The 13,711-nt window shown below is 58.0% G+C and overlaps 1 protein-coding gene across 4 annotated transcripts in view; it reads left to right on the top strand.

Annotated features, from left to right (window-relative positions):
- The window catches only part of TRIM29 (tripartite motif containing 29), a 49,422-nt gene extending 35,892 nt beyond the window's left edge, over nucleotides 1-13,530 (top strand). For 2 of the 4 annotated variants that reach the window (XM_070623317.1, XM_070623316.1), the window contains exons 9-10: nucleotides 1,189-1,265; nucleotides 4,154-13,530. In XM_070623317.1, coding sequence (XP_070479418.1) covers nucleotides 1,189-1,265; nucleotides 4,154-4,216 — 140 coding nt within the window. In that variant the 3' untranslated portion in view covers nucleotides 4,217-13,530. The remainder of the gene's footprint in view (nucleotides 1-1,188; nucleotides 1,266-4,153) is intronic. The other 2 variants (XM_070623314.1, XM_070623315.1) reach the window with 1 other exon arrangement.
- The last annotated feature ends 181 nt before the right edge of the window (nucleotides 13,531-13,711 follow it).

Genomic DNA, 13,711 nt, shown 5'->3' with positions numbered 1-13,711 from the left:
ACCTGAACTCCCCCCTCTCAGTCCCCCACTCAAGACCCTCTGAACCCTCTCTTTCCAAGATTACCCCACCCCCAGATGCAGGGACAGACCTGGCTTCTCTGCTCTGTCTCTGCCCCCTTGCTAAGTGCCGACCCTGGGGAGGGCCAGCCTACCTGGCAGCCTGGCAGTGCTGCCAGGTGACTTCTGGGCCTGCCCAGCTCCTCCTCCCTTAGAGCAGGCCAGGACAGGCCTCCCGGCTGCCCCAGCCACGGACAGACCCTGTTTATTTCTCCAGCTGCTCCAGCCCAGGTCACAGCCTGTTCCTTCCCAGGCACCACTGCCGGTCCCTGCAGGCCGATGGCTGACACCAAGAGTGCTCTTCACAGTTCTGTGGACCAGAGCTCCTTACAGATCCCGCTGGGCTGAGGGGGGAGGCAGGGAGGTGGGCCCTGGACCAGCACCTCTAGGCCCAGACCCAAATGGCACCCACATGCTCTGGGCCCCTTGGGCTTGGTGCCTTAACCCTGGCCCGCAGCCACAAGGCAAACTACTGCCTGTCTCTGAGCCGCAGCCTCCTGCTGGGGAAGCAGGGCTGAGGCAGCAGAGAGGGGCAGGAGGGACGTGAGGCTGGTTTTGGCATCCAGTAAAACCTAGGTTCAAATTCCCACCGCTGCTTATTCGCTGCGCAGCTCAGGGCAAATGGCTGAGCTCACAGAACCGGGCTGGGGGCTCAGTGAGACGACGTGCACAGCGCTTGGCCTGAGTGGGGCCAGTAAGTCGGGAACATAGTCCACGCAGCTTGGGAGAGTTGGAGTGAGTGCCTGCTGGTGGAAATCCTGGCAGGCTGTGTGTGTGAAGTGGCCATCCTGGGCCATGGGAAGAGGAGTGGGGTGTGGGGGGAAATCCCCACACAGTGATTTGATCCTAGCCTGGATTTGGGGGTGAGACTCCCCCGCTGCCTGGCCCAGCTCACCTGGCCTCTTCCTCCTCTTTCTGTCTGCCTTGTTGCCCCCTCCTTTCGGCCAGCCCCTGCAGGATTTTCCATTGCGGCCCCGGGCTGCTGCACGCCTCTTCAGGGGTGGCTGCCATTGGTCATGGGCTGGATGGAGCTTGGTGGGCACTCTGGAGATGGCATCTGTGCTTCCCTGGCTCTGGGACCCCTGGCCACCAGTCCACACTCCCACCAACGGGAGCCTCTTGTCTCGGCAGGCTACCCCTCCCTCATGCGGAGCCAGAGCCCCAAGGCCCAGCCCCAGACCTGGAAGTCCGGAAAGCAGACTTTGCTGGTGAGTGAGGGACTGCCAGGAGAGCCTGCCACAGGCACGAGCATGTCCAGAATGGGCACTGCATGGGGCTCCCTAGAGGTAACCGGTCATCACTTGCCCGGGGCCTGTGGGAGGCTGGTAATACCTCTGGGCCATGGGGTGGAGGAGGAGGCAGCGGTGGCCTGAATACCTGCTTTCAGCATAAGGGTAGTAGAGGCTTATAGGCAGGGGACCTGGGTGACACACACTTTCTGGGCCTCAGCTTTCTAATCTGTAAAGTGGGCAGCCCTGTTTTTTTATTTGGCAAAAGGTCCTTGGGTGCCTATGCTTGTTGAACGATGGCTTGGTCCCCACCATCTCTGGGAGTGAAAGATGCTTAGTCCAGGGGATGGGCGTTCTAGAGGTGGGTCCCGCTCCCCTGGGCCAGTTATCCACCTCTGACAGCAGAGAGGTCCTTGGGATTAGAGCGTGGGTAAGGCAGAGGCTGCAAAGTTTGAAACAGATATATTTAGGGTTTGCTATCTAATGACCCTGAGCCAGGGACATCGAAGAGCCACACAGGACGAAGCATGGCCTTGGGGTCCAGGCCACCTGCTGGCTGCTGGGTGAGGCAGATCTCTCTTTGGGACTCTGTTTCTTCATTTTTTTGATGCAGTGCTGAGATGAGGTGATCCCTAATACTCTGTAGACCTGACCCCTGCCTGAGACCGCAGCCATTGGGGGCTGTCCTTCTCATGCTGTGCCTCCACCTCCCCGAGTGTGTCTCTCCCAAAGGCTCAGGCCAGGCCCCGCTGCAGGGGACAGCCAGCTCCCCTGGGATGTGGGCAGCCTCTGCTGGGGACGGGGGCTGGAGTCCCCGACACCCTGCTGTCTTTGCACTCGGAGGTCACAGCCTGGAGAGGTGGTTTGCTCTGGGCCACAAAGAGTGGCTGGGGCTGGTTTAATTGGAGAGCATCTTTAATTTGCCGGCGATGGGAGCTAAGTGACTGTGTGTGTAATTTGGAGTGGAGCCCAGGGGCATTGCAACAGCAGGACTGCAGAAAGCAGAAATGGGGAGAAAAAAGAAAGTTTCTGTTCCCGGACTTGGTCCTTCCCCTCCCTGCCACATACTTTCCCACCCTCCCAGCCTGGGTCCCAGCAGAGAAGGCTCATTGTCACCTTGAGCCACCCGGCAAGGCAGGGTTCTGGTGGCCCCAGTTAGCACCCAGCGCTGGAGGGAGGGAGGCAGGTGCTAGTGTGCAAAGAGGGCTAGCCTGAGGGTCAGGATGCCTGAGGCCTGGCCCAGCCCTCTCACCAACTTGCCGTGTGACCTCGTGTGAGTCATTCTTCCTCGGTGCTCAGTTTCCCCATCTGTAACATGAGTTGGATGGCCCGTATGATTTCATAGCTCTTCCGACTCTCACATGCTGTGACCCTGAACCAGGGAGGGGACAGAGCTAGGAGGTGGGGGAGCACCCTGCCTGGATGCCATGGGTTCTGTTCCTGCCCACCCACCACTCAGGGTTCCTAACAAGACAGCACCATTCACTGACCTGTGATCCGTTTTATTGACCCAGCCTTCCTGACAGAAAGGCTTCAGCCATTTCTAGGTCTGTTCGCTTTGCCTTATTGACTTTGGGGTCCAGGCTGGAGCTGGGGGCCGGGAGACCTGTCCAGGGCCTGCTCTGTGGCTGAGCACTGTGTGACTTTGGCTGTCTTTGCCCTCCCTGGGTCCTGTCCCTCCCTTTGTTTAGTAGATGATTTAACTGAGGTCTGAGCTGAGGACCCTCAGCCCTGCATTCCACAGGGCCCCGAGTCCTGCTCTGGACCAGACGGAGGCCAGGAGCTACCAGTCGGTACAAGTTTCCAGGCAGGCATGGCCAAGGGCAGGGGCTGGGGACCCCCTTGGCGTCTCCTGTCCTGGGATCAGTGGGGTGTGAGGTGGGCTCAGTCTCTGGCCCAGCCCAGGGACAAAGACAACCTCCGGAGACCCTCTAGTGAATGACGTGCTCACGTGGGCAAGCAGCAGCTAAAATGTGCTCTTCCCTTTCAGCCTGGGGGGCCATTTCCAGGGCCCTGAGGAAGTGACTGGGAGGAGGGGAGTGCTGATTTCATGAAATTGCTGTGAGATGTAACACACGGAGCCAACGGGAAAGTCGTCACCAGCTCTGTCCTCAGAGATGCTCCCTGTATTTTGAGGAGGGGGCCAGGATGGGAGATGCAGAGGGACTGGGGTTGGCGAGCCCATGTCTGCATTGGGCTGGGGCAGTTGGTTGCCCTCTCTGTTCCCTCTCTGCCAGGGAGAATTATGCAGAGAGAGAGCAGAAGCAGACACTTGAAGTCCTTGAGACTCAAGAAGAGGTGTGGAGACGTGCGGCTGGGGTTGGGGGTGTACTCAGGAGCCAGACAGCTGGAGCTCGAATCCTGGCCCCTCTACTTACCAGCTGGGTGAACTTGAGCAAGTTGCTTAACCTCTCTGTGCCTTGGTTTGTTCATCTGTAAAACAGGTCTGCTAACAGTGACCCACCTAACTGAGTGGTTGTAAAACTTGGATGAGCCCTCCGTGTAAAGCACTCGTACCAGTGCTGTGTGGTCTGTAGGGTAGAAAGCACTGTGGAAATGGCGCTGTGGTGGTGCTGGGAGGACCCTCCTGGGCCGTGGAGAGAAAGAGTGACGAGGGGCTGAAGTTCAAGCTCACCAACTGGCTGATGGAATGAACTCTAGTGAGGATTTGAACCCTGGACACTCGGATAACCTTGGGGCCCAACCCGCATCAAAGGGTAGATAGAGCTTGCAAGTTAGGCCATAGGCTGCCAAAACTGTTGGGGTTCAGACCACTGCTGCTTCCTGGGGGAGGCCAGGATCGGCTGGGTCTGGCGAGGAGGCTCAACGGCCATCTGCTCTCCCTGACTGCCCTCATTTCTCCGCAGTCTCACTACCGGCCATTCTACGTCAACAAAGGCAGTGGGATCGGGTCCAACGAGGCCCCGTGAGTCCAGCAGGCAGAAGGAGGCACCGCCAGCCCTGCCCTCCCCAGCTCATCCTGCTGCTCTTGCTACTGTCCCAGCGGGGTGGGATGGAGCCCGGCCCTGCGCCTCCCGCCCCCAGCCCTCTGCAGCCCCCTCAGGGCCAGCCTGGCCTCCCCCCCTCCCCAACTAGCCAGGCTCCATCCGGGCCCCTTCCTGCTTTGTGACTTCTGACGGTCACCATCTTTCCTGTGTTCAGAGGTCAACCATGGCAGTGATGGAAATAGGTGGGCTTCTCTCCCCTAACCCAACACCCCCTCCTCTTACATGGGATGTTTGTGGTACCAGCCTGCCTGTCCTGTCCACGCCTCTGCTGTCTTCAGGCCTGTTGGCCATTTCTCTCCAAGGTCCCTTGCCCTGTGAACATGGTCAGTGTGTGTCTGGCCAAGAGAGCTGCCATCCCCCTCTGCATGGGCCCACCTTCTTCCCAGCGGCCTGGCCCCATCAAGAGAAGACTGGTCCTAGGTGCTTGCTCTGGTCCCATCTCCCAATGCCCAGCCTGGCAGAGCCCCCAGCCCTTGGCCACCCCAGAGGGAAACCTCTCTGTGTCTTGGCATCATCCTGCCCGGCCTTGGGTCTTACCACATCCCCTTGGAGTCTGTGATCCCTGAGGATGGGCTCTCCTGGCTGGCAGGATGGTCTTAGCCAAGAAATTCTTCTCTTCTACCTGCTGAGATAAGCAATTCCTTGACAGGATAGGATCCACCCATGAAAATAGCTACTGGCCCAGCTACCCTAAGGGGAATACCTATAGAATTTACCTATAGAATTTACTTATAGCATTACCTATAGAGTTTCTTTAGTTTTATCATTGTGTCCTCCCTGGTGATGGGAACTGAGCCGGCCGGTGAAAGTGGCTGGGCTGGTAACTGCCGGTACTATTTACAAGGGTACCCTACACGCTGCCCCTCACCCTCGTCCACTGCCCCCATCAGTCGTCTTCTTCCCTCTGACTATTCCCCATGTCACATGGTGTCACGGGGCCCAGGGCCCAGAGAGCAGACCCCACCAGGAGCAGCGAGGTGGGCTCATCCCTCCTCTCACCGCCCCTGGAGGGCCTATGGGGGCTCTGGGGAGGGGCCAGCTTGCAGGGCTGGGGGAGCGAGGGAGGGGAGGAGGGAGGGAGACATTCAGCTTGGGCTTTCCCCTCCTGAATAAACCACTGATGACCCACTTCTTGTGTATTGAACAAGCGTTTCCCTGAGGTCACCGGGGGGACTGGCGGCAGTTCTTCTGAACACGCTTTTCCCGCCTCTGCTGAGTATGTGGTCCTCATCCCTCTTTCCTTCAGAAGGCGTGGCTCCTTTGGGTCTCCCTCCCACCCCTCCCACCCCTCCCACCCCCATCTGAGTCCCTCAGGTGCAGTGCAGGAGACTGGGCCTTTCTGAGCAGGCCTCAGTTAACAACGAGCAGAGGGAGGACAGTGCGTGGGGTCCTGGGGATATGTTGACTACCCCGAGGGCTGTGAGTGCTCAGACCCCCTGGCCAGCTTACCCAGGAGTCCCCAGAGGGGAGCAGGACCCAGGAGTGACTAGGTGCAGGCTGGAGTGGAGGCTGACCAGAGGCTTCAGCCCTGAGGGCAGTAGTCGTGGGAGGGGCTTCCTGGGCGGGAGCCTCCAGCTGAGGCCTGGCAGGACAGCCCGACTCCTGAGGGCAGTGCCCCCCCTGAGCTTGGGGCACGGAGGATGGAGATGAGGCCTTCCAGTCCCTGGGAGCCCAGAGAGGCCTGGGCAGGGGCAGTCAGGGAAGGCTTCCTGGAAGAAGCAAGCAAGACAGGAGGAAGCATGACTTGGTAGGGAGGGAAAGAGGACGCAAGAAAATCATGTCCTTTCCCCTGATTTGGCCAGGCCCCCCAGGACCTTCCATTCTCACTGTCCCTCCTTGCTCTGCTCCCCACTAGGGGCCAAATGACACCAGGGCAACAACCTTCTCCCCCAACCTAGGAAAAGTACCCAAAGGAGCTGACTGCTGCTCCATCATCGGGGGGGGGTGGTGCAGCCCCCTCCTCTCCCTGCCCTGCTGGGCTAGGGAGCTTTAGGGTGTCAGCCAGCAGCCTGGCTTCCCAGAAGGGGGCTCCTGGGAATCAGAAAATGGAAGAGAGAAACGGACAAGAAGGGTGAGACGGAGGGGAAGGAGGGTGAGAAAGGAGAAGAGGTCAAGGGGCCCCAGGGCGCAGGTGGAGGACTTCAGGCTCTGTCAGGAGAGACGACCACCAGTGGGACCGCCATGTGCCGACACCACAGTGCCCTCCCTTGGGACCTGCATGTGCAGTGTCCCTGGGGTTGGCTGCTCCCTGCAGCCCCCTGCCTGGGTACTGGTTCTATAAGCAATGCCCTCTGAGGAGTGACAGCCCCCGCAGGCCCACCTCAGTGGGCACCCGCTCCTCTGTAGCCTCCTGACCTTTAGGACTATCAGTCACTGTGGCTGTGATGGTAGGGAAGGCCACTCTCCTGGCCTCCAGGGATGCTCCAATTCTCTGAGAAAGGCCCTGGCTCCCCACATTTGGAGCCCTCCCCCAAGCTCGCCAGGTCCAGCTGAATTCACAGGGCCCAAAGCCATGGGGCAGGTGGGCCCCTGCCTGTCCTAGGCCAGGACCTCACGGGAGCTGACACCTGCAGCGTGGGGGGGACAGAAGGGCAGCAGTGTTGGGAGGCCCTGGGCCTCTGCTGGGGCCTGGGTGGGGACGTCCCCGGAGCATCATGCTCCCCCCATCATCCTCCCCAGTCCCATTACTGTTGAGCTGTGATCAGAAAGCAATCAGGGGAATCCTCTCTTCCTGCTTCTTAGAATGCCTCCCCTCCCAGCATGAGGGAACACTCAGGACTATTGCAGCCCCAGAGGCTGAGGGAAGGGAGGGAGGGAGCGGGAAGGAAGCATCTCTCCCCAGAAGAGAGAGAAAGGAGAGACAAGACTGCATTTCCATTCTTGTTCCTCTCAGGCCCAGCCAAGTCCTGGTCCAGGCTCCCCCTGCTCCTGTCCGTACCCAGCTCTGGGCCTTCGGTGATTCTGGGTGCGTGGGTAGCCCGCTGACAGCTGGGGGGAGGACTCGCTGGGGTCTGGGCTGGAGGAGGGAGGCAGAACTGGGGCTCCACAGGAAGTCCTGGCCAGGTGAGTTGGGAGTTCTCTTCCTGGCTCTGTCACTTTGGGCTGTGTGGTCTGGGCAAGCTGCTTGACTTCTCTGGTCTTGACCTTCCAGTCTACAAAAGGTGTTTCCACTGGAACATTCCTGAGGTCCTTTCCCAGCTCTAATAATCTGTGCAATAGAGACCACAGCGAGGGGGACTGGAAGGGACTGGAAAATTGAGCTTGGCCTCAGGTTGGGGCTCTGTGATCAGGACTAGATTGAGAGCCAGGAGGCTGGAGGACTGGACTCTCAAATCCCCAAGGCTCCCCTCACCCAGCCCAGCTGCCCCACCCCACCTTTATTTATTTATTTATTTTTTAAAGATTTTATTTTTTCCTTTTTCTCCCCAAAGCCCCCCCGGTACATAGTTGTGTATTCTTCGTTGTGGGTTCTTCTAGTTGCGGCATGTGGGACGCTGCCTCAGCGTGGTCTGATGAGCAATGCCATGTCTGCGCCCAGGATTCGAACTAACGAAACACTGGGCCGCCTGCAGCGGAGCATGCGAACTTAACCACTCAGCCACGGGGCCAGCCCCCCCACCCCACATTTAGACCCTGACTGACTGTCGGGGCCCGGGCCCTTCCCAAGGAGACGCCATCCTGTTCAGAGCGGGGAGGCTGTGGGCTCAGACGCCTTTGAGCTCTGCCCTGGCCTGCATCTTCAGGACCCACCAGAGGATGGCCTCCCTGATACCAGGGGTGATTCTGTTTGTTTTCTTAGAACAGTGCAGCGTGCAGACAGGCCTTGGGGGCTAAGAAGCAGTATCTGGGGGGAGAGGTGGTGGGAGTGGAGGGTGAAGGAAACAAGGGGAGTCGTGGAGACGTCCAGTGAGGGGGCATCTGGGGCGTTGCATGGTGTGGGGAACCAAGACCAGGGCTTCTGAGTCTAGAGTACAGAGTCTGCAGCCAGACTGCCTGAGTCAGGATCCTGACCGCATCACTCGTCAGCTGTGAGACCTCAGGCAAGTTACCCAGCCTCCAGGAAGTTAACGGGCTTCTTCAAGGGTACTTGGGAACAACAAAACAGTGTGCATGAAGCGCGAGCTCTCAATAATTGAGACAAGATAATGTTACTATTGTTGTCAAATCAACAACAACAACAACAACAATATCCTAACCTGGGACCAAGCTTGATTTTCCTGTCTTTTTAACCTTTTTAACCTTGCACGGGAGGGACCAGCAGGGGGGCCCCTCTTTTTTCTAGCGGCAGAACCAGCTCCAGGGCTCCCTGCACTTCGGAGACATGACCAGCAGGTGGCAGCATTTCCCCGCGGTTACTGTTCCCTGAGCCTCCCTCCCTCCCTCCCTTCTCCTGATCCAGCGGTCAGGACTCACTCAGGCAGCCCTCCCCCAACGGGAGCCCCTTTGTCCCCTCCCTTCTGCAGAGGCTAACGAGACCTTGTAGTCCTGGGCCGTAGAACGTCTGACTCCAGACGGCGGTCCCCCAGCGAGCAGGAAGGATGGGCATGCTGATCGCGCCACCAAACCCGGCCCTACCTGGCCTAGGGCTGCAGGGTAGGGCGTGGGAGGGTCCCCTCCGTATGGGCGCTACCGCCCTTGGGTTCTCTCTGGGGGTGGGGTCTGAGGGAGGGGCTGGTGGGACGTCCGGTTCAGTTCTGCAGCCCCTGATGGTGCGGGACCCTAAAAGGCAGACCACCATCGGAAGTGTGAGATGGAAAGCCAGAGTCCTGGAAATCGAGGGTGAGGGGCAACTGAGGGCTGCAAACTCAGAGCCCCCTGACTTCGGCCATCCTCAGATTCCCACCTGCGGACTGGGAAATGTATACCTTCCTCCTAAGGGCCTATGCGGGGAGGTCAGAAGGGTAAAACTGGGGGCTTGGGAGTGACTATCCAGAGGGGGCGGTGCTTGGAGGCGAAGGTGTGGGCCCAGCGCACTGATCCTCGTTTTCCCGCCAAACCCTCAGATCGCCTCCCAAGAGCCCTGCCTGGTTTTATCTTTCTGAGTAGTGACTATTGAGTTTGAAAATGAGCCGTTGTTCAGCCACATAAACAAGGGAGATAAGCACTAATTGCTGGGTGGATGTGCCAACTCCTGGGTCCTAATTCATCACCTTACCAAGGCTGAGGCTAAGAAGAGGCAACGGCAAGGAGGAGGGAGTGGGACCAGGACCCTGGGAATCTAGACCCCCTTGTGAGAGGATACGGCAGTGGGGGAGGGGAACCAGGGGATGAGGACAAGGCCCTGGGTCCCCAAGGCTCTCCGGGGAGGACAGAGGCCAGGAGAGGGAGGAAAGGGAGGTCTTTGGCTAGCCCTTGGTTATTAAGAACTCAATCCCAAGTGGACTGATCGTTTTTGCCCCCGGCCTTGTGGTTGGCTGGGGAGCAAACCGCGTTTCTCTGAGATTGGTCCCATCCTCACGTTGAAACCCTCAATGGACTGCTCACCCCATTGCTGACTGGTGACCTGCAGAAGGTGGAGCTGTCGGTGGAAGGCATAGCCTTCGAGAGTCCGTCACTGAAAAGGACTCACAGTTGTTCCTCGAGAGATGAGGTTGTGGGTCTTTGGTGGCTTCGGTGGGCATCTGCCTAGAGCAGGGAACCAGGCTAGCTGAGCTGAAGCCCAAGATTGAGTCCACTGTGCAGCCCAGGTGAGAGGAACACAGCCGTCCTGCAGAAGGGAGGGAGGGAGCCAGGATTTCAGTGCCGGCAGAACCGGAGGGGGCTCCTCCGTTCATGCCAAGTGGTCACGGCCCACCCAGATCCAAGCACGGGGCATCCAGGAGGCGCAGGTCGCTCCTCTTCATGGAACTTACAGAGGCTAAGTCACTGATGAAGCCGTGGGCTGATGCAGACAGTGTGAGTGCCACGCCAGCACAACGCATGGTGAAGGGGGTGGACTCAGGGACCTGGGCTCTCCCCGCGGAGAGCAGGGCTGTGCTGAGATTGGGGACGAGAAGACCTGGAGGTGACGAGATCCACACAGAGGGACCTGCTCTCGAGAGTGAGTTCTGCTGGTGTGAGAAGGTCAGAGGCCAGCCCCGCTGGAGGGTAGTGAGGAGGGGACGACGGACAGCCGAGGGGTGGCAGGGTCTGACCACACAGCACCACGTAAGGAGTCAGGGTTTTACTGGAAGTGCAGCAGCCGCCTCCGCAGGAGGGTGAGTGAGGAGATTGGTGCTCTAAGAGGAGGGCTCTGGAATGGACGGGGGTGAAGCAAGAGTGGAGGTCCAGGTGAGCAATGACGGAGGCTGGAGACGTGGACCGTGGGGCCAACTGTGGCAAGCAGAGATGCTGGCGGCATTCCAGGGGCAGGAACAAGCAAAGACACGGAGGCAAGAAGAACAGAAGGATGGGGCAGTCTGGGGAATGGCTAAAAGCAGAGGGCCCGTGGGCAGGGAGGCCGGTGGGAGAGCAGGTCCTAGCTGCAGGGGGAGCTAATGGGAGAGGGAGGGCTACGTATGGAGGAGGGACTTCTGCCATGAGGCGTGGAAGTGGGGAAGGCTCATGTGGACGACCCGATCCCGGAGATGGCTGCTTGCCTGTCTACTCTTGTGGAAGGCAGCGTGCTGCCCTGCACCTGAAGCCTGACTCTACCAATAGAACAAGTCATTCATTCCTCGTGGTCCTGTTTTCTCATCTGTGAAATAGGGCTAATAACAGAGACCATGGGGTTTTTTAAGATTAAATAGAAGGTCAGTGCCTGGCCCCCTGTGTCACCCGATAAACAGGTGCTCAGGGAAGGAGTGTGGGGACCAGGCAGAGGGCAGGCCCTTCCCCTCCCTCTGACCCTTGCTTTTGCTGCTGCTGGTGGCAGAATCCAACATTGCCATTCCTGGGAGGGGCCTGCTCATCCCTCGAGACCACCCAGCTCTGGCTCCTGGGGGCGAGCTGGGCCCCCCTTCATCATGTGGGCATGCAGCCACGGGTCCTCTGGCTGCATCTGGCATTGGAGCCAAACCGCAAGAAGGATGGAGGCTAATGTTCCTCCCCCGGCGCATGGGCCGGCTGCTACATGCACGGGTGGCTGGGGTAATTAATTTACACATCTCATCCTGCTTAAACTAATAAGCTTCTATATCCTCTTTCTCCACTGAGCCCAAGCCTTCATGCTGGGCCTGCCAGAGACGTCATCCAGGCCTCAGGGAAGGCGGTGATGGTCCCCACCGCCATCCCCTGGCTCAGCTCCTGGCTTCCAGGCACTGGGTCCACGCTCCTGAGTCTGCTGGTCCGGGTCAGCCACACAGGCCGGCCCAAGGCTCCTCATCATCCTCACGCCAATCTGGGGGTAAAAGGGGATCCAGGAGTCCATCTTCGCAGCCCGCAGCCCCCACCCCCAGCCCCAAGACTCCCCGTCTTGAAGCTGCAGGGCCTAGTTCAAAGATGACTGGGAACATGAGGACATCCTCTGTGCAATGATAAGGAACAGTCCCCAAGAAAGGTTGTGAAGTGAAGCTAGTGAAGGGGGAGGAACGTGGAGCGTGTTCTGCTGTTTTGTTAAGAAAGGGGGAGATGCGTGCACACGTCTGCCTGGAGGACACACGGGAGACAGGCTGCCCAGGAGGAGCTGGTGCTGCAAGGCAGGGCAGAGGGGGCCTGTGGCCCTAATCCTTTTGCACCTGTAGGGTCTCCAAAGCTGTGAATGCATCGCATATCGAAAATGCTTCTGCTGTTCAAAGAGCAATACATATTTAGCGTAAAGCCCTGGTTGTGCAGCGCGTGTTTGTTGAGTACCCCATGTGCCCGGGAGCGGGGTGGAGGGGAGAAAGTCACGTCACTCCCTTCAGAGAGTCGGGGGGAAGTGGGGTAAGTCCGTGCTGATAGTAACCGATGGTGACTGCAGTGCCCTGGAAGCCCAGGTCCTTGGGCTCACGAGGAATCCAAGCTGGTAGTTCGGGAGCTTCCTGGAGCAGGAGATGCTTGAGCCGTTTTGAAGTTAGTGTAGGAGTTGACAGGATGGATAAGAGAAGGAAGGGCCAGATGAGATGGAAGCATGGCTGCAAGGTTGGGGTGCTGTTGGGCCCTGGAGCTCCCATCTGGAACATGGGAGGAATTTGCTCAGGGAGCTGGTAAGGAAAGCCATCCCAGCCCTTGGGATCTCAGTGATCACCAGCCCCTTGCCTTCTGGGAGCCCTTGTCATTGGTGGAAGCTTTAGGACCCAGAGCTGTGCCGGCTGCTTCTTCATAGAGTTGCTTTCTTGCTTTCTCCTTAGCTGAGGACAGCAGCAGGCCAGCTCCTTCCGGCTGCGTCCCCCTACTTATGGATTCTACTTATATGCTCCGATTCCAAATCCTGCAGGATTTAATATCCACTTTGTAATCTACTGGCACCAATAGGCATTATCTAACTAAACCTTAAATTGAAAATGCTAGGCTTCCATTTTCCCACGCCGTCGGGGAAGTCGGCTTTTCCACATCCGAGTAATTTACTCTTGCACTAATTAAAGTGCGTCACAGTGCTGTCCTCGCGGGCATGCAGCCTGTCCCTCGACACACCCCGTGATGCAACCCGGGGGGACGAGACGAGGCAGGGACGCAGGCACCTGGACTGGCCAGTCTGGGAGCTGCAAGATGCGTCCTGTGTCCGTCTCAGGTATCTCTTGCTTTAAGCCCATTTCATTTCCTGAGAGGTCAATAGTTCATTTGCTGTAATAGTCATTCATTCATTCACTCGCCAACTCTCACTCGCGCATTTATAAGCACTCACGGCAGGCGCACAAATCAAAGATGCCAGACAGAGAGTCAGGCGCTTCTCACCTGCCTCCCCCCATGTGCTGTGACAGCTTTAAGTGATGCTGATTCCCAGGCGACACCCACTCACAGAGGAGCTCGGGGATGGGGAGCGCGGATAGCTGATGTTGTAGATTGCTTACTCTCCATCAGACGTGAAATAACTCTCTTTTTAAAAAATTAAACTTTTTATTTTTGAGACAATTGTAGATTCACAAGCAACTGTAAGAAATAATACAGAGAGATCCCATGCCCTTGACCCAGTTTCCTGCAGTGGGACCACTTCGCACCATATCACAAGGTGCAGGGCATTTCCATCACCACGAGCATCTTCCCTGCTGCTCTTCTGCGGCACCATCACCTCCCCGCTCCTCCCTCTCGCCTGACCCCTGGCAACCACTGGTTTGTTCTGCATTTCTATCGTTTTGTTGTTTCAAGAATGTCAAATAAATGGAGTCATGGTGTATGTACCCTTTTGGGATTGGCTTGACTCATTTAATCCTTATAACAACTCTGCAAGGTAAGCGTCACTGCCCCCATTTTACAGAAATGCAAACTGAGGCCAGGGCAGCGAAGAAACTTGCAGAGGGAGGATTCAAGCCTGGTCCCCCTGACCCCCAAACCAGGCTCTCACTGTAACGCTGACTTGCA

This window comes from Equus przewalskii, chromosome 6 (genome assembly GCF_037783145.1).
Source record: "Equus przewalskii isolate Varuska chromosome 6, EquPr2, whole genome shotgun sequence".
NCBI classification, from domain to species: domain Eukaryota; kingdom Metazoa; phylum Chordata; class Mammalia; order Perissodactyla; family Equidae; genus Equus; species Equus przewalskii.
This window is presented reverse-complemented; position numbering and strand designations above follow the sequence as displayed.